The sequence below is a fragment of the Myotis daubentonii genome, chromosome 14 (assembly GCF_963259705.1).
Source record: "Myotis daubentonii chromosome 14, mMyoDau2.1, whole genome shotgun sequence".
NCBI lineage: Eukaryota > Metazoa > Chordata > Mammalia > Chiroptera > Vespertilionidae > Myotis > Myotis daubentonii.
In genome coordinates this window covers 15,841,214-15,861,993 of record NC_081853.1, presented here as the reverse complement: position 1 = coordinate 15,861,993, position 20,780 = coordinate 15,841,214, and the positions used below count along the sequence as shown (strand labels likewise).

The 20,780-nt window shown below is 40.9% G+C and overlaps 1 protein-coding gene across 10 annotated transcripts in view; it reads left to right on the top strand.

Moving 5' to 3' along the window:
• The first annotated feature begins 9,238 nt into the window (after positions 1-9,238).
• CCDC66 (coiled-coil domain containing 66) overlaps positions 9,239-20,780 on the top strand; it is an 82,796-nt gene continuing 71,254 nt past the window's right edge. For 3 of the 10 annotated variants that reach the window (XM_059663240.1, XM_059663238.1, XM_059663233.1), the window contains exons 1-2: positions 18,065-18,129; positions 18,797-18,822. Coding sequence is in view for 5 of the 10 variants with exons in the window: in XM_059663234.1 (XP_059519217.1) it covers positions 10,333-10,514; positions 18,065-18,129; positions 18,797-18,822 (273 nt within the window). In the remaining 5 variants the exon portion in view is untranslated. Of the gene's footprint in view, positions 9,369-10,284; positions 10,515-18,064; positions 18,130-18,796; positions 18,823-20,780 lie in introns of those variants that run through there. The other 7 variants (XM_059663239.1, XM_059663235.1, XM_059663236.1 and 4 more) reach the window with 6 other exon arrangements.

Sequence of the window (20,780 nt, the reverse complement as noted above, 5' to 3'; positions counted from 1 at the left end):
TTGATTGATTGTTCCTCTTATTGTGAACCATGTTTTCCTATTTCTTTGTATGCCTGGTCATCTTTAATTGAATGCCAGACATTGTAACTTTTACCTGTTGCATACTGAATATTTTTATATTTCTATAAATCTTCCTGAGCTTTGTTCTGGCATGCACTTAAGTAACATAGACACAGTTTGATCCTGTTAGGGCTAGCTTTTTTGATTAGTTAGGTAGGTCCCAAGCGGTGTTCAGTCCAGAGATAATTATTCCTTAGTCCTAAGACAAAACCTTCCTGTTTGACCTGATCTGCCCAGTGCCATGAATTATTGGACTTTCTAACAGTGCGGCTGATGGGAGGAGGTACTGCTCCTGGCTCTGCAGGGGCATCAGGCACTGTTCACTCTACACTACTTGACCTCACACGTGTGCTGATCAGTACTCTGTTCTCTGTCCTGTGAACTCAGTCCTCTGTCCTAGGAGCTCAGCTGTCCTGATCTCTCCAGACTCTTAGCTCTATCTCCTCAATTGCTGGGGTCCAACCCCAGCAGGTCCAGGGGTCCCCAAAGGTGTGGACAGAGTCGGCGAAGAAGGAATGACACGGAGACAGCGTTCAGTTGATCAGCAGCCTAGCCAGGATCTCTAGTCACAATCTCCAGCCAAGTTCTGTTTAGGATCTCCAGCCAGGTTCTGTGTCCATGTTCTCTTGCTAGGTTCTCCAGCCAGGTTCTGTAGCCATGGTCCCTCGCTAGGTTCTCCAGCCAGGTTCTGTCCAGGTTCTCCAGCCAGGTTCAGTCACCAGGTTCTAGTCAGGTTCTCTTGCCATGTTCTATCCAGGTTCTGTAGCCAGGTTCTGTCTCTAGGTTCTTCAGCCAGGTTCTCTCGCTAGGTTCTGTCTCTAGGTTCTGTGGCCAGTTTCTGTCCAGGATCTTTTGCCATGTTCTCTCACTAGGTTCTGTCTCTAGGTTCTGTCTCCAGTTTCGGTCCAGGATCTTTTGCCATGTTCTCTCCAGCGAAGTTCTTCTGTCTCTAGGTTCTGTGTAGGTTCTGTGTCTAGGTTCTGTGTCCTGTTGTCTTGTTACATCTGTATTTATACCAGTTGATTCCAATCCTATCAATCTCTATTCCAAGGGTTAGGGCATTTCTTATCTCCATTCCAGGGAGTAAAGATTATGTAGCTTAAGCATGATTGTTCGTAGTTAAAGTGATTAATTACCCGCCTGGCACTTAGTTAAGGGGTTTTATTCCCTCCCTAACTTCAGGGGAAAATCCCTATCTGGGGAAACAACCTTTCTCAGAGAGATGACCTTGGTTAAAACACATAGCGCCAAGAAGGTGAGCAAACATATTAAGAACAGTATGCCATATATGCCAGGTCCCTTGAAACAGCAAGGATGGACCGGATCCCGGCACTCAATCTGGGAGACCACAAGCCCAATCAGGTTTTCCCTCCCTCGCAACACAGTCTGGAAACTTTCTCAAGGCAGTGAGCTGGGGCAATCAATCATAAGGCTCATCTCATTTGTTTCCTTTGACGCAGGGATTTCTGCCCTTTGTTGCCTGATGTCCAGTGTTTTGTAAGCCATTGTTTTATATATATTGTTTTATATCCATTGTTTGTTTTATATATATTGTTGGTTGTTGTTTCAGGTAGGAGGGTAAAGCCAAACTTGTTATCCCATACTCACCAGAAAAGGAAGTCTAAGAAATCTAATGGATCAGCTTGTCTCAAACATTAGCAATCCATTTTCTTTTCACTTTACCAGAGCTTTATTTTTTCCTAAAATATTAATCTCTTGTTATTCCCCTGCTCCAGATCCTTTTATAGCACCCTGATTGTTTATAGAATAAAGTTGGAGCTGCTTAGCATGGCATATTTTATGCCTTCATGACGAGGCCCCTTCCCATCCCTCTACCGCCCCCACCCCTGCCATTTCCCCATATGTTCCATTGGCTCTAACCAAATCAAGGTATTTATAGTCCTCTCCATCCCACTAATCAGCACTTACCAGCACCTGCCTCCGGGTCTTTGCCCACATTGTTTCTTCTGCCTGGAATATTCTTTCTCATCTTCCACCTGGTGAACACTTCTTTAACCTAGAAGATCCCTTTAAGCACATGTAAACTTTTGCCACCAAGTACAATTGCTCCCCTGCCTATTGTACCATTATGAACTAAATATTGTGCATGTCCATTTTATAGCACTTATCACTCTGTATTATATATATATTGCTTATCTGTTTCCACTAATATATAAAACATTCTGAGAGGGTAAAGAATGTACTATCTTTATATGCCCACTGTTCAACTTACCCAACCAATAACTATTTACTGAGTTCTTCGCCATGTCCAGGCACTGTTCTATGTCATAGAGATACAGCATTGAATAAGACAGAGTCCTTGCCCTCATGGATTTTACATGGGGATGAAAGAGGCAGTTAATGCATGTAGAAAAATATAGCATATTTACAGAACAGAAGTTAGGATGTTGTTACTGTCATCTGGGGAACAGAGGTGATATTACCTTGGACTAGGACGAGGGAGGAGAAGGGGGAAAGAACTGGATCCACGTGAGATGCATTTCTGAGATAAAGTTAATGGGGTTTGTACATGGATTTTTTGGAGGTGAAGGTTGATAATTGAATACTAGTTTTAAAAAGATGAACCTATGGATTTGGTTCAGAAGCTAAGTGGCCAGTAGACTAGTTACTAGGGAATAGTAAACACGGAGCAGAATGGGTGAAGGTGGTCAAAATGTACAAGCTTTCTGTTATAATATAAATAAGTCCTGTGGATGTAATGTGTAGCATAGTGATTATAGCTAATAATACTGCATTGCATATTTGAAAGTTGGTAGAAGAGTAGATCTTAACATTACTAATAAATAATTATAACTGTGTGGTGATGGATGTGAGCTAGACTTATTGTGTTGATCATTTTGCAATATATACATATATAGAATCATTATGTTGTACACCTGAAACTAATATAATTTTATACATCAATTACATCTCAATAATGAAAAAGAATAGTAATATTGAGGTTACCCTTACTGTCTGACCTTACTCAAGTCATGTAACTTCTCTAAGCCTCAGTTTTATCATCTGTAATGTAGAGATAATTCTAGTATCTACAGTTGATTTTTTCTTTTTTTAGGAAGAAATTGAAGTAACACTTTTAAGTTATTTAGTACTATGTTTAAAATATAGTAAGTGGGAGCTTATTTCACTATGTTACTAGTGAAACAACCAATCATTTGTTCAAGAAGAATATCATGATTAAAACTTTGGTGATCCTCTGTAAAATAAAGTTAGGCGATTCTTGCTGTGATATATAGTTAGTGTTCTAGAAAAATTAACAAAGCTCTCAAAAATATATACAAAATAAAATAACAAAATTGAACTGTCACAAAAACCTCTCCCACTGAATGAAAATTCTATAATGATTTAATACCTCCAAGCATCTTTCTAAAGTGGCCCATTTTCAAATATTTCTAACACTGGGAGAAAAGCCCATCTGGTCAATCTCCTGGATGAAGCAAGGAGTTCTCAGTTCTCCTGAGCCTTTGGGGGGACGGGGGAGAAAGGTGGGTGGACCCAAAGAGAAAGTGGCTGTGTCCCCAGCAGGGAAGGAATAAACAAGGTCTGTCACCAATTTCTTTGGAAATTAGGAGCACACGAAGACAAACACTGGTGAACAAAATGAGAGAGAAGAGTTTCAGAATAGGAAAGAGAATGAGAAGGAAAGAGAAACAATCAGGGCCTAATGAAGGGCAGCTCCAAAGGCGGGGAAGGGAAGGTGTTGGGTGATGGGTGTGTGTACACATTCTGTAAAAGGGGAAGTGGAGGGAGACAAAAGAGAACCCTCCAGGCGGGTTACAGTGAGAGTGGAGGGAGCCTGGCAATTCCCACGAGCACTCATCCGTGGTAATATTGTGTACCGATTGTCACAATAAACCTAAATGCTAATTGCTATTATTACCTCCATTGTACAGGGAAGGAAACTGAGGCTCAGGAAAGCCAGTTAGATTCCCCTCACAGCAGTGAGCAGCAAAGCAGGAATTTGAATCTGATTCTGTTTAACCAGGGCTTGTACTCTCCTGCGTCTGGCTGCACTGCCTCTAGTTCTTGCTAATGCAGCGGTTCTCAACCTGTGGGTCACGACCCCTTTGGGGGTCAAACGACCCTTTCACAGGGGTCGCCTAAGACCATCGGAAAACACATATATAATTACATATTGTTTTTGTGATTAATCACTATGCTTTAATTATGTTCAATTTGTAACAATGAAATTGGGGGTCACCACAACATGAGGAACTGTATTAAAGGGTCGCGGCATTAGGAAGGTTGAGAACCACTGGACTAATGGGAGGAAAGCAGCAGGGTCAAAAGAATCTGCGGAGAGGAAACAGAATCTGGGAAATGAGGGAAATGCAAACAGGAAGTACTGGCAAAATGTTGTATCTAGTTAAACAAAAATCGATTTAATCTTTGTGTTTAACTTAAAAAAAAAAGTCTTGCAAAAAAATGTAATCTTACACCATGGAAATAAAACATGAAGATTCTTAAGTACTTTTCTGTAAGGGGATTATTTGCCAAAGACAGACTGGAAGTACTAGTTCAGACAATCACTCAAATCTTGTGAGAATGAGGGTTGCTCAGTATCTCTTAAGGGGTGATGATTCCCAATTTTTAATGGGTTTAATATAATTAGAAAATATGTCTCTAAATCCCCAGGAAGAGTCATGACACTATAATTTTATATTTTCTATGTTAACCATTTAAAATCACATTTTCTTCAGCTAAAATAAGTTTTATCTGTGAACATGTCTGCATGTTATTATTGTATAAGAAACTGGACCTACACTGCCATCTGCTGTGTCACGATTAGGTGAAAATCTCCCACATAAACTGGGCTTGAGCAATGCAAAATATACATATGAAAGCCTGTATAACTTTGCTTTGTGGACAATTAGTGCAGTTACATATTTCAAATTGTATTGTAAGCATGAGGAGGGATTGTGTGTGTGTGTGTGTGTGTTTACTATGACATGAAAAAAATAATAGATAATAATGTAACAAAACTTGTGTCCCCGCCACCTGTCCTTGAGGAATCTGTGAGACCTTTAGTGGATGCCTGATATGGTGGATACCATTGAACACTATATATACTACTAGAGGCCCAGTGCACGAAATTCATGCATGGGTGCAGTCCCTAGGCCTGGCCAGCGATCGAAGCACGAACGTCTGGCACGGAAGGGCAGGTCCCAGCTGACCTTTGGGCCCTGGGCAGCACCTAGGCCTCTGGGCCCCCACACGCACCCCCCTCTGCCTGAGTCATGACACCCGAGTCCCCACGTGGAGATGTGGTGATCACGGCCAGATGCTGCAGCCCGGGGGGAGAGCACGGGCCTCTGGGCCACCCAGTGGTGCCGCACAGAAGCTGGGCAGGCAGCGCGCTCTCTCCTGGCCAGCCTTGCAGACTGGCTCCTGCGTGAACCCACGGGGAGCTCAACTGGTCCCTGCAGTCTTGCGGCTGCAGCCTGGCTCACCAGGAAGACGCTGTATGGGTGCGGGGTGTGCTCCTTGCGGGCTCCTGGCACCTGAGCCCCTTTCAAAGGGCACTTGGGCCCTTTGAGCATGTTTCCTTTGCAGCTGACAGGATGTTAAGCTTTCTCAGTAGAGGGGGCTAGAGAGACACTTTAGCAAGAAAGAGTCCTGTTCCTGAGTCCAGTGTACTTACATGGCAGGGTCCCCAGAATCCAGCTCCTCTACAAATGAGGCTTCCCCCAGTTCCCAGCTCCTGCAGCATGGGCAGCCTCTCCAGTGTCCAGCCCCCAGCACACACGGCCTCCCCAGCACTCAACTCCTGTAGAGCACAGTGGTCAGCAGCACACAGCCACCTGCAGTTCCCCAGCAACCCGCTCAGGCAGTTTTGTAGTGGAGGGGCCCTGGTGAGACACCTTCGTGAACAGATTCCTCCAGGACCCTGGGGAGGCACAAACCTCCAGCAAGGTCTATATCTCAGTCCTGGGGACAAGGAGGCTCTCCCCTGGGTATTTTGTCTAACTGATTCTTATTATCTGTTTATCTGTTATTCCTGTAGTTTTTAGAGCTCTCTTTACTTCTTACTACCCAACCTCTCATTACACCAATCTCCTGTTAGAATGAACAATTCTCATATTAAACGTTCCCTGTTCAAATTATGGTGTGAATTCTCTCTCCTGATTGGATCCAGGTTGATGCAAACCCCCAGAAACAAAATAAAAACACGATTTTAACTTAAACTACCTTATCAGGCACTTGATAAAAGCAGCAATTTATTCATACAGAGATGAAATACACACAGTATTTAAAGAAGGAAATGATTTACACATTTGGGATTTAGGTGACTAAGCAAAACTAATGCATATGAAGAGATTTTTCTTATGCTTTTTTTACTGATATAAACAGTTCAAATAATCATAATTACTTTTGTTTACTTTGTGATGAGAAAGATGTATACATTCATCATCTTAGGAAGGTCTTGCACTGCCCTTAAAATTGACTTAATTGAAAGTTAAATTCAGGGGAGTACAGACAACTAAGTAAGTTATAAGCTCTCTTCCCTTCATAGTAAAAAGTTTTCAAAACCTACTGTAATTTTAAAGAAAACATTTCTTTTAAAAAATGTTTTTATTGACTTCAGTGAGGAAGGGAGAAGGAGAGAGAGATAGAAACATCAATGATGAGAGAGAGTCATTGATCCACTGCCTCCTGCATACCCCACACTAGGGATCGAGCCCATAACCCAGGCATGTGCCCTCACCAGGAATTGAACCGTGACCTCATAGTTCATAGGTCAACACTCAACCACTGAGCCACGCTGTTCAGGCAGAAAATATTTCTTTGTAAAAGCTCTCTCTCTCTCTCTCTCTCTCTCTCTCTCTCTCTCTCACACACACACAAACACACACACACTATTGGTTCTGTTTCTCTGGAGAACCCTAACACACAGGGATTCAAACAGACATCAACATTCACTGCAGCATCATTATTCACAAGAGCTAAAACATGGAAACAACCCACCTGCCCATAGAAGAATGATACACAGAAGATGTGGTATATATAAACACAATGGAATATTACTTGGCCATAAAAAGGAGTGAAGTTCTGAAATAGGCCATAACACGGATGAACCCTGAACATTATGCTAGAAAGAAGCCAGGTACAAAAGGACAAATATTATATGACCCCACTTATGTGAAATATCTAGAATAGACTAGTTCATAAAGAGACAGAATGAGATTAGAAATTTCCAGGGGTTTGGGGAAAAGAAGAATTGGAGAATTATTTCTTAATGAGTATACAGTTTCTGTTTGAGGTAATGCATTTTGGAAACTGATATTGGTGATGGTTACACAACATTGTGCCACTGAATTGTACACTTGAAAATGGTTTAAATAGAAATTTTTGTTATAAATATTTCTATAGTAAAAAATAAAATATGTAAAGGTTAATCGTTTATTAATAAATATACTGTTTTTTTGTGAAAGAGAGGGAGATAGAGATAGAGAAAGGATCCTTAATGCCATGTGTAATCCTTGATTGGCTCTGGCTTTCTCAATAAAAAGCTGTAAGATATTCTTAGTGTAAGTGGGAAAGTTAAATAGAGATGAAACATAAATAGGGACAGAACATTTGATGTTATCATGAAATTGCTAACTTTCTTTGGTGTAATAATAATGCTATGATTAATAGAAGATCATATTCTTAGGAGATACATATTTTTAATGTTTACGGGAAGTGTTATAATGTCTGCAATTAACTTGCAAATGGTGATGCAAAAAGAAGTGTGTGTGTGTGTGTGTGTGTGTGTGTATTTAGGGGGATGGGGGTGGGTGTGCCTGCCTGCTCCTGTGGGGGGGGGGGGGAGAGAGAGAATGATAAAGGAAATGTGCAAAACATTAACAACTGTCAGATCTAGGCAGAGGATCCAGGTGTTCATTGTACTATTCTGTCATTTTTTTGTTGTTTACTTAAACATTTTCATGATAAGTTAGAAACAAAATGAAAAATTTAAAGTCACACCATCCTACCTCCCAGAAATACTCCGGTTAACATGTTGCTTTAAATCCTTTAAACCTTTTTTTAATATATAGATATATCGATAAGAATTCCTTAAAAACAAAAACATGGGGTCAAATGTACATTGGTACCTCTTTATTTATTCAGTCAAGTAAGTTAACAAATGTTTACTTAAACATATCCTCTACGTCCCAGGTACATAGTAAATATTAAAAATCTCTTTTGAGTTTTCACTGAATGTCCCAAGAGAATTCAATGTGCCTAATTTATTACAACTATAGTTTGTAAAAAATCACATAAGAGTAGATGAAAAAACTGTGAACTTTTAGTAACTGCATTGTCATCCAGGGCATCTTCATCATGAAATATAATTCAGTCAAATTTCATACAGTTGTCATTTTTTTTATTTTTGCTGTTCATTCGTTTAAGAAACATGTACTGTCTATACTGCTCCGCGATCGAGGCGAATGACGGCAACTGTCTGCCCGGAAGCTCACGCTGACGCAGGGTCTCCGATGCATTAGGACCTGATTGGGGAGGTCAGAGAACCGGCTCCTATTCTACCCGCTAGTGGCCTCCGGAGGCGCTCAGGGTGGCGTTTGGAGGAGGAATGGGAGTTAGACTCAGGTAACACTAGATTGGGTCCTGCACGGGCTCTGGATCAGCGAGGGACCCTGGGACAAGTTGCTTCACTTCTCTGTGCCTCAAGGATGATGTTGTAAAGCTTCAATAGTAGACACGAGGCGCCCAGATCCATGTCTGGCACCTGAAAGCTTAATTTGCTGAGCACCTGTAACTGTTGCTGCTAATTTACAGAGAGCTACAACGTGCTAGGCTTCGTGCTTGAGGTCAGGGCAAGAGACAAGCCATGCCCTGCACCCGCCCCAGTGGTTTCCTCCCGTACCCGTCTCACTTATTGTACCCTTAAACAAGCCTCTATTCCGGGTAAAAACTTAGAAAACGTTAAATTCCTAAAAACGTGTATGCTTTTTGTTTCTCCCTGTTTTTGCCACCTCCACCTGGGCTGAGGCACTTCTCCCAGGGCTTGACCTCTGGGGCGGGCACTATTCCGAGGCGCTGAGCCCTCTCCCACCCACGTGTGCGGACCCGGAGCGCCAGGTGGGGCGCGGGGCGCCGGTCCCCGCACAGCTGCGCCCGATGAGCGCACCCACCAGCAAACCCAACCCCGATTGGTCCTCTCTCCGCCTGCCGGCATGGCTGTACCCAATCGGCATCGAGCTTCTTGATCCTCTCCGGCAACCGACGTACACAAGGGGCTTGGGCGTCCGTGAGGGAGCGAGAGGTCAGGCCATGAACTTGGGGTAAGCCGGGTTGGGAAAGGGGCCCCACTTGAGAGGGCGTGAGGCTGGGTGGGCGCCGGGGCTCCCCGGAGAACCTTCCGGGCCTGCGGCGCCCTGAGGTGAAGTGGGCGGGGCTCCGGGGCGGCCTTCACCGCCGCCACTGCCCTCGCTTTCCACTTCGCAACGGAGTTAAAGCCCCCTTTTCCCTCCTGAGGGAGGGGAGGCGTGCAGGAGTGGAGTAAACGGGGGTGGGGGGGGGGAGGAAGGGGATGGCGGGTTCCCGGGGAGGAGCCTGGCCCTGGCCGGTTCTCTGCACCTGCCGTGGGGGTCTGCGGGTCGTGCGGGCGCGCGGAGGAGGTGAACGCCCGCCGCGGGGCCCGGGCCCCTCGGAACCGACGTTGCCCGTGCGCCGCGCAGGACCGGCCCCTCCGTCGGCGCTGAGTAAATACAGAGGACTGCTGCCTGGTGTTCATCCCTGAGAAGTTTAATATTTTAAGGAGGCGAAAGGTCACCGAACGCAGGCCACTTCCCATCGTCTGGCACGTAGACTTTTTGTTCCCGGATTTAGGAACAAGAAAACAGGGCAGCCGGTCGGGATTTACCGCGCGCGGTGCTGCCCAACAGGTGTTCTCTGCGGTTTCATTTAAAGCAGCGGTTCTCAACCTGTGGGTCGCGACCCCTTTGGGAGTCGAACGACCCTTTCACAGGGGGTGCCTAAGACCATCGGAAAACCCATACATAATTACATATTGTTCTTGTGATTAGTCACTATGCTTTAATTATGTTCAATCTGTAACAATGAGCATACATCCTGCATATCAGATATTTATATTACGATTCATAACAGTAGCAACATTACAGTTATGAAGTAGCCACGAAAATAATTTTATGGTTGGGGGTCACCGCAACATGGGGAACTAACTGTATGAAAGGGTCCGGCATTAGGAAGGTTGAGAACCGCTGATTTAAAGTGTGTGTTTCACCGATGCCAGCACGGACTCTTGGTATCCCCGCAGCAGGGGAGCCCTCGGAGCCGCCTTTCCCAGCGTTTTATCTTGGTCAGCACCTCGAGGTGACGTGTGACCCCCTTCTCCCCCCCAAACACCTCCTTTTCGTGTTCCTAGTCAGACCTTCCCAACCGCGCTCTTCGTTGACTGGCCCGCCAGAGTGAGTTTTGTCTCTTGGAAGTCACTTTTGTCCCACCTTTTTTTTTTTTTTTTTTAAGCTAAAATAGTACATTAACTTTGTGGGCTGCTGCTGTTGTTTTTAGAGGAGTTTTTATGAGGACCTTCACAGATGCACGCGTTTATCGGCAGCTTCTGCTGGGACTCTGCTCTCTGCTTTGACACGTACAAGTGAAGAGTAGAGGAGCCGGCCCCGGCCTGTGTGGCTCAGGGGGTTGGACGCCGTCCTATCCTGGAAGGGTTGCCGGTTGCATCCCCCCACCCCCACCCCCCCATCGGGGCACGGGCTCCATCCCCAGTAGGGGGCGTGCTGGAGGCCACCGATGTTTTCCTCTCTCGCCCTCTGTCCATAAAATCAATTTAAAAATCTTTAAAAAATGTATAGCAGCCACAGTTTCTTGTAGCGGCGAGGGCAAAAGTAGATTTACAGTTGTTCGTATGGAAAGTAATACAATAATTAACAAATAACACAAGAATCAATTATTTTGAATACTCAAAACTGTAAAGCTACATTTGCCCCTCCCTGTAGATTTATTGTTGTGATAACAAATGTGTCAGTAAATGTGAATATATATTCGTTGAATATTGAAAGTATCTGTGCTCAAACAGTGAGTAACTGGGGTGGCAATGTGATAGCTCATTTTCAAATAATGCACTAGCATGCCATAAAATAGGTTAATCAGGAGACCATTATGAAACTAATAAATGGAGTTAGACATGTTTTGCTCCTTTAACTTAAGTGAGTTTTGTTAACATTGCTTTTTCCAGTCTAGAGTTATAAGAATTAAGTGATAGTATAATAACTGAATTAATTTGTTGCTTACCAGTAACAAAATGAAGTGTCAGGTTAAAGATAATTCTTTTAATTATTGGAAAGTTTCAATAATGTGGATCTCCCTGTAGTTTCAGTTTTATCTTTGATTGAAAATGTTTTTAATTGAAAGAATGGTTTAATATTTACAAGACTCCTGTATAACTCAAAAGAACATTTACTTTCAGGTTCAAGTGAGCATTTCTGGCTATTTATTTATTTATTATTGCTTAAAGTATTACAAAGGGTATTACATATGTGTCCTTCCCCCCCCCCCCCCCCCCCCCCCCGCCCTTGACAGTCCCCTAGCCTCCCCTATCCCCCAGTGTCTTATGTCCATTGGTTATGCTTATATGCATGCATACAAGTCCTTAGGTTGATCTCTTACCCCCCTCCCCCCTGCCCCTCAACCCTCCCCGGCCTTCCCGCTGCAGTTTGACAATCTAGAAGTGGGATCACAGGGTCAAATGGGAGTTCCATTTTCAGTTTTTTGAGGAAACTCCATACTGTCTTCCATAGTGGCTGCACCAGTCTGCATTCCCACCAGCAGTGAACAAGTGTTCCTTTTTCTCCACATCCTCTCCAGCACTTGTCCTTTGTTGATTTGTTGATGATAGCCAGTCTGACAGGTGTGAGATGGTACCTCATTGTTGTTTTGATTTGCATCTCTCAGATGATTAGTGACTCTGAGCATGTTTTCATATGTCTCTTGGCTTTCTGAATGTCCTCTTTTGAAAGGTGTCTATTTAGGTCCTTTGCCCATTTTTTGATTGGATTGTTTATCTTCCTTTTGTTAAGTTGTATGAGTTCCCTATAAATTTTGGAGATTAGGCCCTTATCAGATATGACATTGGCAAATATGTTTTCCCACACAGTGGGTTTTCTCGTTGTTTTGTTGATGGTTTCTCTTGCTGTGCAGAAGCTTTTTATTTTGATGTAGTTCCATTTGTTCATTTTCTCTTTAGTTTCAAGTGCCTTAGGAGCTGTATCAGTGAAGAAATTGCTTCGGCATATGTCTGAGATTTTGTTGCCTTTGGATTCTTCTAGAATTTTTATGGTTTCCTGTCGTACATTTAAGTCCTTTATCCATTTTGAGTTTATTTTTGTGTATGGTGTAAGTTGGTGGTCTAGTTTCATTTTCTTGCATATATCTGTCCAATTTTCCCAACACCATTTACTGAAGAGACTATCTTGGCTCCATTGTATGTTCTTGCCTCCTTTGTCAAATATTAATTGAGCATATTGGTTCGGGCCGATTTCTGGGCTCTCTATTCTATTCCATTGATCTATATGCCTATTCTTGTGCCAGTACCAGGCAGTTTTGAGAACAGTGGCTTTGTAATACATCTTGATATCTGGTATTGAGATCCCACCTACTTTGTTCTTTTTCAGGATCGCTGCAGCTATTCAGGGTCTTTTTTTTATTCCAGATGAATTTTTGGAGAGTTCGATCTAGATCTGTGAAGTATGCCGTTGGTATTTTAATGGGAAGTGTGTTGAATTTATAGATTGCTTTGGGTAGTATGGACATTTTAATGATGTTGATTCTACCAATCCATGAACATAGTATGTTCTTCCATCTGTTTATGTCTTCCTCTATATCTTTTTTCAACGTCCTGTAGTTTTCTGAGTAGAGGTCTTTTACCTCTTTAGTTAAGTTTATTCCTAGGTAGCTTAATTTTTTTGGCGCGATGGTAAATGGGATTGTTTTTATAATCTCTTTTTCTGAAAGTTCACTATTGGTGTATAGAAATGCCTCAGCTTTCTTGGGGTTAATTTTGTATCCTGCTACATTGCCAAATTCATGCATTAAGTCTAGTAGCTTTTTGATGGAGTCTCTAGGGTTTTGTATGTATAATATCATGTCGTTTGCAAATAAGGACAGTTTTACTTCCTCTTTTCCAATTTGGATGCCTTTTATTTCTTCTTCTTGCCTAATTGCAATGGCTAACACTTCCAGTACTATGTTGAACAGGAGTGGTGAGAGGGGACATCCCTGTCTTGTTCCTGTTCTTAGGGGAAATGGTGTTAGTTTTTGTCCATTGAGTATGATGTTGGCTGTGGGCCTGTCATATATGGCTTTCATTATGTTGAGGTATGATCCTTCTACTCCCACCTTACTGAGAGTTTTTATCAAAAATGGGTGTTGAATTTTGTCATGCTTTTTCTGCATCAATTGATATGACCTTGTGGTTTTTTTCTTTCAATTTGTTTCTGTGCTTTAACACGTTTATTGATTTGCGGATATTGTACCATCATTGCATCCCTGGGATAAATCCTACTTGGTCATGGTGTATGATCTTTTTGATGTACTTACTGCTGGATCCGATTTGCTAAGATTTTGTTGAGGGTTTTGGCATCTATGTTCATGAGGGATATTGGCCTGTAATTCTCTTTCATTATGTTGTCTTTACCTGGTTTTGGTATTAGGATGATGCTGGCTTCATAGAATGAGCTTGGAAGTGTTCCTTCCTCTTGAATTTTTTGTAGTAGTCTGTGGAGGATAGGTTTTAGTTCTTCCTTGAATGTTTGGTAAAACTCCCCTGTGAAGCCGTCTGGTCCTGGGCTTTTGTTTGATGGAAGCTTTTTGATGACTGCTTCAATTTCTTCCATACTTATTGGCCTGTTGAGATTATTAGATTCTTCCTGATTGAGTTTTGGAATGTTGTATTTTTCTAGGAATTTGTCCATTTCCTCCAGGTTGTCTAGTTTGTTGGAGTAGAGCTGTCCAAAGTATTTTTTTAACAATCATTTGTATTTCTGTGGGGTCTGTTGTTATTTCGCCTCTATCATTTCTGATTCTGTTTATTTGGGTCCTCTCTCTTTGCTTCTTGGTGAGTCTGGCTAGAGGTTTGTCAATCTTGTTTTTCCTTTCAAAGAACCAGCTCTTGGTTTCATTGATTTTCTGTATTGTTTTTTTGGTCTCTATGTCATTTATTTCTGCTCTAATCTTTATTATCTCCTTCCTTCTGCTCACTCTGGGGTTTTCTTGTTGCTCTCTTTCTAATTCTTTGAGTTGTAGAGTTAGATGATTTACTACCATTTTTTCTTGTTTTTTGAGATAGGCCTGTAGAGCTATAAACTTCCCTCTCAGGACTGCTTTCATTGTGTCCCATAGGTTTTGGATTGTTGTGTTTTCATTGTCATTAGTTTCCAGGATGTTTTTAATTTCTTCTTTGATCTCATTGGTAACCCAATCAATATTTAATAACATGCTATTCAGCTTCCAGGTGTTTGAGTATTTTGGGTTGTTTTTATTGTAGTTTATTTCTAATATTATGCCATCGTGGTCTGAGAAGATGCTTTTTATGATTTCAATCTTCTTGAATTTGGGGGTACTTTGCTTGTGACCCAATATATGGTCTATTTTTGAATATGTCATACGAGCACTTGAGTAGAATGTATATTCCGTGGCTTTGGGGTGAAGTGTTCTGAAGATGTCAATTAAGTCCATCTGATCTAGTGAGTCATTTAGGTTTGCTGTTTCTTTGCTGATTGTTTGTCTAGAGGACTTATCCAGTGCTGTCAGTGGTGTATTAATGTCCCCTACTATGATTGTATTGTTGTCGATCTCTCCTTTGATATCTTCCAGGAGTTTTTTCATGAATTTGGGTGCTCCTGCATTGGGTGCATATATGTTTACCAGGATTATATCTTCTTGTTGTATTGATCCCTTTAGTATTATGAAGTGGCCTTCCTTATCTCTTGTTATGGCCTTCACTTTGAGGTCTATTTTGTCTGATGTAAGTATTGCTACCCCCGCTTTCTTTTCCTTTCCTTTTGCCTGAAAGATATTTTCCCATCCTTTCACTTTCAGTCTGTGTGAGTCCCTTCTAATGAGGTGGGTCTCTTGTAGACAGCAGATGTATGGGTCATGTTTTTTTATCCATTCAGCCACTTGATGTCTTTTGGTTGGAGCATTTAGTCCGTTTACGTTTAAAGTTATTATTGAAAGGTACTTGTTTGTAGCCATTTCTTTTTTTGTGTGGCTGTTTTCTTTCTGAGCTTTTATTTCTTCTTTTTACACCATCCCTTTAGCATTCCTTGTATTGCTGGCTTGGTGGTGATAAACTCCCTTAGCCTTTTTTTGTCTGTGAAGCTTCTTATTTCCCCTTCAATTTTGAATGATAGCCTTGCTGGATAGAGTATTCTTGGATTCAGTCCTTTGCTTTGCATCACTTTGTAAATTTCCGTCCATTCTTTTCTGGCCTGATGTGTTTCTGTTGAGAAATCATTTGATAATCTAATGGGAGATCCCTTGTATGTAACTTTCCGTCTCTCTCTTGCAGCCTGTAAGATTCTCTCTTTGTCCTGAACATTTGCCATGGTAATTATGATGTGTCTTGGTGTGGGTCTTTTCGGGTTCACCTTATTTGGGATTCTCTGGGCTTGTGTGACTTTTTTCTTCCCCACCTCAGGGAAGTTTTCTGATATTATTTCTTCGAATAGGTTTTCTAATCCTTGTTCCTCTTTCTGTTGTTCTGGCACCCCTATTATTCGTATGTTGTTTCTTTTCATGTTGTCCCAAAGCTCCCTTAGGCTCTCCTCTTGTCTTTTAATTTTTTTCTCCAATTGCAGTACATTTTGGGTGTGTTTTGCTTCCTTGTCTTCTAATTCACTAATTCGATCCTCCGCTTCTCCTAGTCTACTGTTGATACTTTCAGTGGTGTTTTTTATTGCAGCTATATCACTCTTCATTTCTTCTTGGGTCTTAAGTTGTTGATTTTTTCATCTGTTTCTTCTAGCTTCTTCCATATGTTATTGATTTTTTCATCTGTTTCTTCTAGCTTCTTGCAGAGGTTGATTTTTTCCTCCATCTGGTTTATGCACTCTAGGACCCTTATTCTGAATTCTTTTTCTGTCATGTTGCATGCCTCTGTATTACTTAGCTGCTTTTCTGGAGAGTCCTCCTTCTCTTTCCTTTGGGGGTTTCTTTGTCTACCCATGTTTGATCTCACTGACATATCTAGACATTGAGTCATTCAGTGGCTGCTCCCTGGGTGGCAGTGGCTCCTTGGGATGTGGTTCCTCCTCGGGCGGTTGTGTTAGCAGCTGCTCCTCAGTTGGCAGCAGCTCCTCTGATGGGAGCTGTTCACAGCTGTGGTGGCTCTTCTGGCTGGTGCGGGGAGGCTTCACGTACAGCTGCTGTTCCTCAGACAGAGGGTGTGGTGCTCTGGAGGCTGCTGTTGCTTGGGTCTGCTGCGTTGATTTAAAGGCACAAAATACAGCACAACAAGGCACCACGTACCAGGCACTAAACACAAATATATTCACAATATTAGTAACCCCAAATAAAGGTGACCACCCGAATTAAGAGAATTAGGGGACAAGGAAGAAAGAAGAGAAAAAGAGAAAAGAGAAAAAAGAAAAGTAGGGAAGAAAAAAAAAAGTAGTGCAAAAATGAAATTGGGAAAAAGGAGGGGGAAAGAAAAGAGAAAAAAAAAAAAGAGAGAGGAAAAAAAAAGCGAAAAGAGAGAATGAAGTAGAAGAGGGGAAGAGGCTATGTATATGAGGAGAAAACTCCTATAGAACCGCCACTAATCCCAACAAACTCCATCAACAGCTCCCTGGAGATGAATGCGAACTAGAAACAACCAATAATATCCAGAGAGGCAAGGGAAAACAGAAGCACAAAAATAACCGAGGTGGGGGGGGATGTAGGGAGGGGAAAAACCAGCAGAAAAAAAGAAAAAGAAAAAGAAAAACAGCCTCACAACCAGTCCTAAACACACACACACACACACACACACACACACACACACACACAAAAAAAAACAACAACAACAACAAAAGCAATATACTCAACAATCAAGCAAACAGCAACAAAACAATAGAAAGATAAAAGAAGAAAAAATAAAATTTGGATAGTGAAGAAAGATAAGGGATATGTGTATAAGGATTTAGAGCAGTGGATTGGAAATAGGATATATAAGTAGGGTGAAATTTTGACAGGAGGTAAACAGAAGGAATAGGGGAAATATAAAGCAGGAATAGGGTAAGAGAAACAGGAGAACAAAAGGGGAAAAGTGAGGGAAAGGGTTTTAGCATAGAGGTAAAATTGAGGTAGGGAAAATTGATGCTAAAGAATGATGAAAATAGAATAGAGAACACTAATCCCAAAATAAAGAGAAAATAAAATGGCACTTTAAGAAATGGTAAAATGGTAACAGTAATAATACTGGTTAAAAATAAAAATGTAGTAATTAAAAGGGTAAAATCAGGTGATGGAAAAAAAAGAAAAAAAATTGGTTTCTTAGTTAAAAGGTGAAAAAAGAAAAAAGAAAAAAGAAGAAAAAAAAATTGCAGTAGTGAAGGTCCTTCGGTTCTTCTGTTCGTCAGTCTGGCTCGCCTTAGTCCTGTCAGGTATTCAGGAGAGTGTTGAGTTTCCCTGCGATACACTGTTCCTCCGTGTTGTAAACCACAGTCCTGATTTTAAAGCAGGTCGTGTTTGTTTCCCAGACTGCCTAATTCGTATTTAGCTAAGAGTCAGTTTGTGGCTCAGCCTCTGGGTGGCAGTGTTTTTGGGTTGGCCTCTGAGGCTATAGGGCCTCTCTGTCCCGTAGCTTGGGTTTATCGTCTCTATTGCACTTAACACTGGTGTGGGGAAGTCCACTGCCCAGATCTGGTTCCTTAATAGTTACCCGCTCTGTGTTGTTGCTGGGATTGCTCTGGCTATTTAAAATGTTGCTGTTTCTTACAGACAATTTTCTTTTATTTTGCAGAGATGGTTTAAAGCTTGAAACTGAATTATTGGATGGAAAAACCAAGCTAATATTGTCTCCATATGGTATGCTCTGTTACTGGAATCTAAAAATGTTAACTTTTAAAATTCCTATATAAAATTTATACTACTTTAACTGACTTTTTACTTTTAGTAGAGGGATATTTAAATGGTACTTTGAAAAAAAGCAGTTTACCCTAACTTCCTCAAATTGATTTTTAGCCAATTCAGGGTACATCACTGCTTACCACTGTCAGTATTCATGAAATTTAATGTTCCAATATAGTTCATGCGTTATATATCTCTTCATTATATTTGCATAGGGCAAATATCCCAATTGCCTAATGTATAACCTAAGTGAAAATGTACTTATGTTCTGTGCATGTAAAGAATGTAATGTTTGAGAAAATTAAATCTACAGTAAGACCACAGTTGCTAAAGCCATTTTTCATATTAATTTTAAAACAAAACTCAGAGTATATACTTTGGTCGTCTTCTCATTCACATTATTTTCTTTTTCCCTGACCTGTTTATAGTTTTTACCTTGGAAAATAAAAATGAAGTAGAAATGTTTGAATCATACTATCACACAGCACTCAGGACCTAAAGTTAATGCTTTTTGGGGTTAATATTTCTACTGGTAGTAATATCCTAAAACAATGCTAATTTAATTTTATAACTGCCTTAGTCTGTTTTCAGTTGATAGTTTAGTAATTTTTTTTTTCTTTTTCAGAACGTAAATCAAACATTTCTGTAAAGGTAAGCCAAACGAATGACTTTGACCTGACCTATTTTCAAATGTAAAATGTGTTTTCTTACAGAGATTTGAAAATAATCTGTGCTAAAATATTATAAGGGGTTAGGAGTGATGGTAAGAAGTTATTGTTCCCTTGTCTTCAGGCTGGTTCTTTCACAGGAATGGAATAATTTTTCTGTTGTAAAAGCCTTTTAGAACCCTTTTCTCTAGTTCAGTGCTGGAAATGTTCTAAAAATAGTGCTTTCAATATGGTGGTATGTTGACTGAGGAAGTGAATTTTAAATTTTATTTAATTTTAAATATAATAGCTGCTGTATTGGACAGTACAGTTCCCAAGATGTTTAAAAATAGATATTCATACTTGAAAACAAAAATATTTTCTTTCGTACTCATTCCATTTTTTAACATTTTTATTTTTCAATTGCAGTTGATATTAGTTTCAGGTGTACCGCATAGTGATTAGACAATAATAAACTTTAAAAAGCATCCTCACCTGGCACAATACACAGATAATACAACATTGACTGTGTTCCCTATACTATACATCTTCATACTGATGCCATTTTTCCACACCAAAAGGGTATATTTGATTCACAAATTCTTAATATGCATTTAGCTTTCTCCTTTAAGAGATCAAACTTCAGCTTAATGATGATTTTTCTTTAAAATTTTATTTTTTTTAAATCAGGGAACCATAGTGCCTTTTTCTTTCTTTCTTTTTTCTTTTTCTTAATCCTCACCAAGGATATTTTTCCATTGATTTTTAGAGAGCGTGTAAAGAAGAGGGAGAGAAAGAGAGAGAAACATCTATGTGAGAGAGAGACACATTGATTGGTTGCCTCCTTTGCGCACCCCAACCAGGGCCGGGTAACCTGAAACAAGGTACATGCCCTTGAAAGAAATTGGAATTGAAACTGGGACCCTTCAGTTGGTGGGCTGACACTCTAGCCCAGGGGTGGATAACCTTTTTGTGAGTGCGTGCCAAAGCCAGCAAAATCTCTGCGTGCCAACCTAATTTTTTGAGAACATGTTACGCCTACTTGATATCTCTTAAGGTGTACGTATGTGAAGAACCTTGAAGAAATAATAAAATTCATTCGAGCGACAAAAACACAGTATATAATGATGAAAAATACATTTATTTTTTAGTGTATACATGTACACTGATAGTCCGACAGAAAACTATATGACTCTGTTTGATATTATCAGTGGGACTTTTGCTGCTGCATCACTGATGACAGAGATTTTACATCCGGTTTATATTTCGTGACCTTCGGAGATATGCACGAGCTACTACTTTCATCCGTCAGGCTACTCCTATTACAAGACTTAGCAAAATTCATCACTGAGAACAAAAGTGTATGTGGATGAAAACATGAAGAGTAATGCTGTTGCAAAGTTTTTTAAACAGAAAAAATTTTCTGGAATTGCATTCCAAGTCCTCAATAGTTCGTTTTCGACACTTCTCTCTGGTACTCCTGTCTCTAATCGCTTTTTTTCAATGTTTTCCTGTCAACTCTAAGGTCAATAAATTTCTGCTTCCAACTTGAGCTACTCTGAAATTCAATCAACTGCATTTCAAAGTCAGCCATGTCTATGGTCTTTAAGATAACTTGTTATGTATAATTATTTATCTAAGATGCACCTACACTGAATTTATCTGAAATATAAAAAAGTCAATATTCAGAAAAAAATTGTAAATGGAAGATTATAAGAGAGGGTTTCACGTGCCAGCAAAGGTTATTGGCGTGCCATGTTTGGCACGCGTGCCAGGGGTTGCCCACCCCTGCTCTAGCCACTGAGCCAAACCGGCTAGGGCAGCCGTGGGCAAACTACAGCCCACGGGCTGGATCCGGCCCATATGAAATGAATAAAACTATTGAAAAAAAAGACCGTACCCTTTTATGTAATGATGTTAACTTTGAATTTATATTAGTTCACACAAACACTCCATCCATGC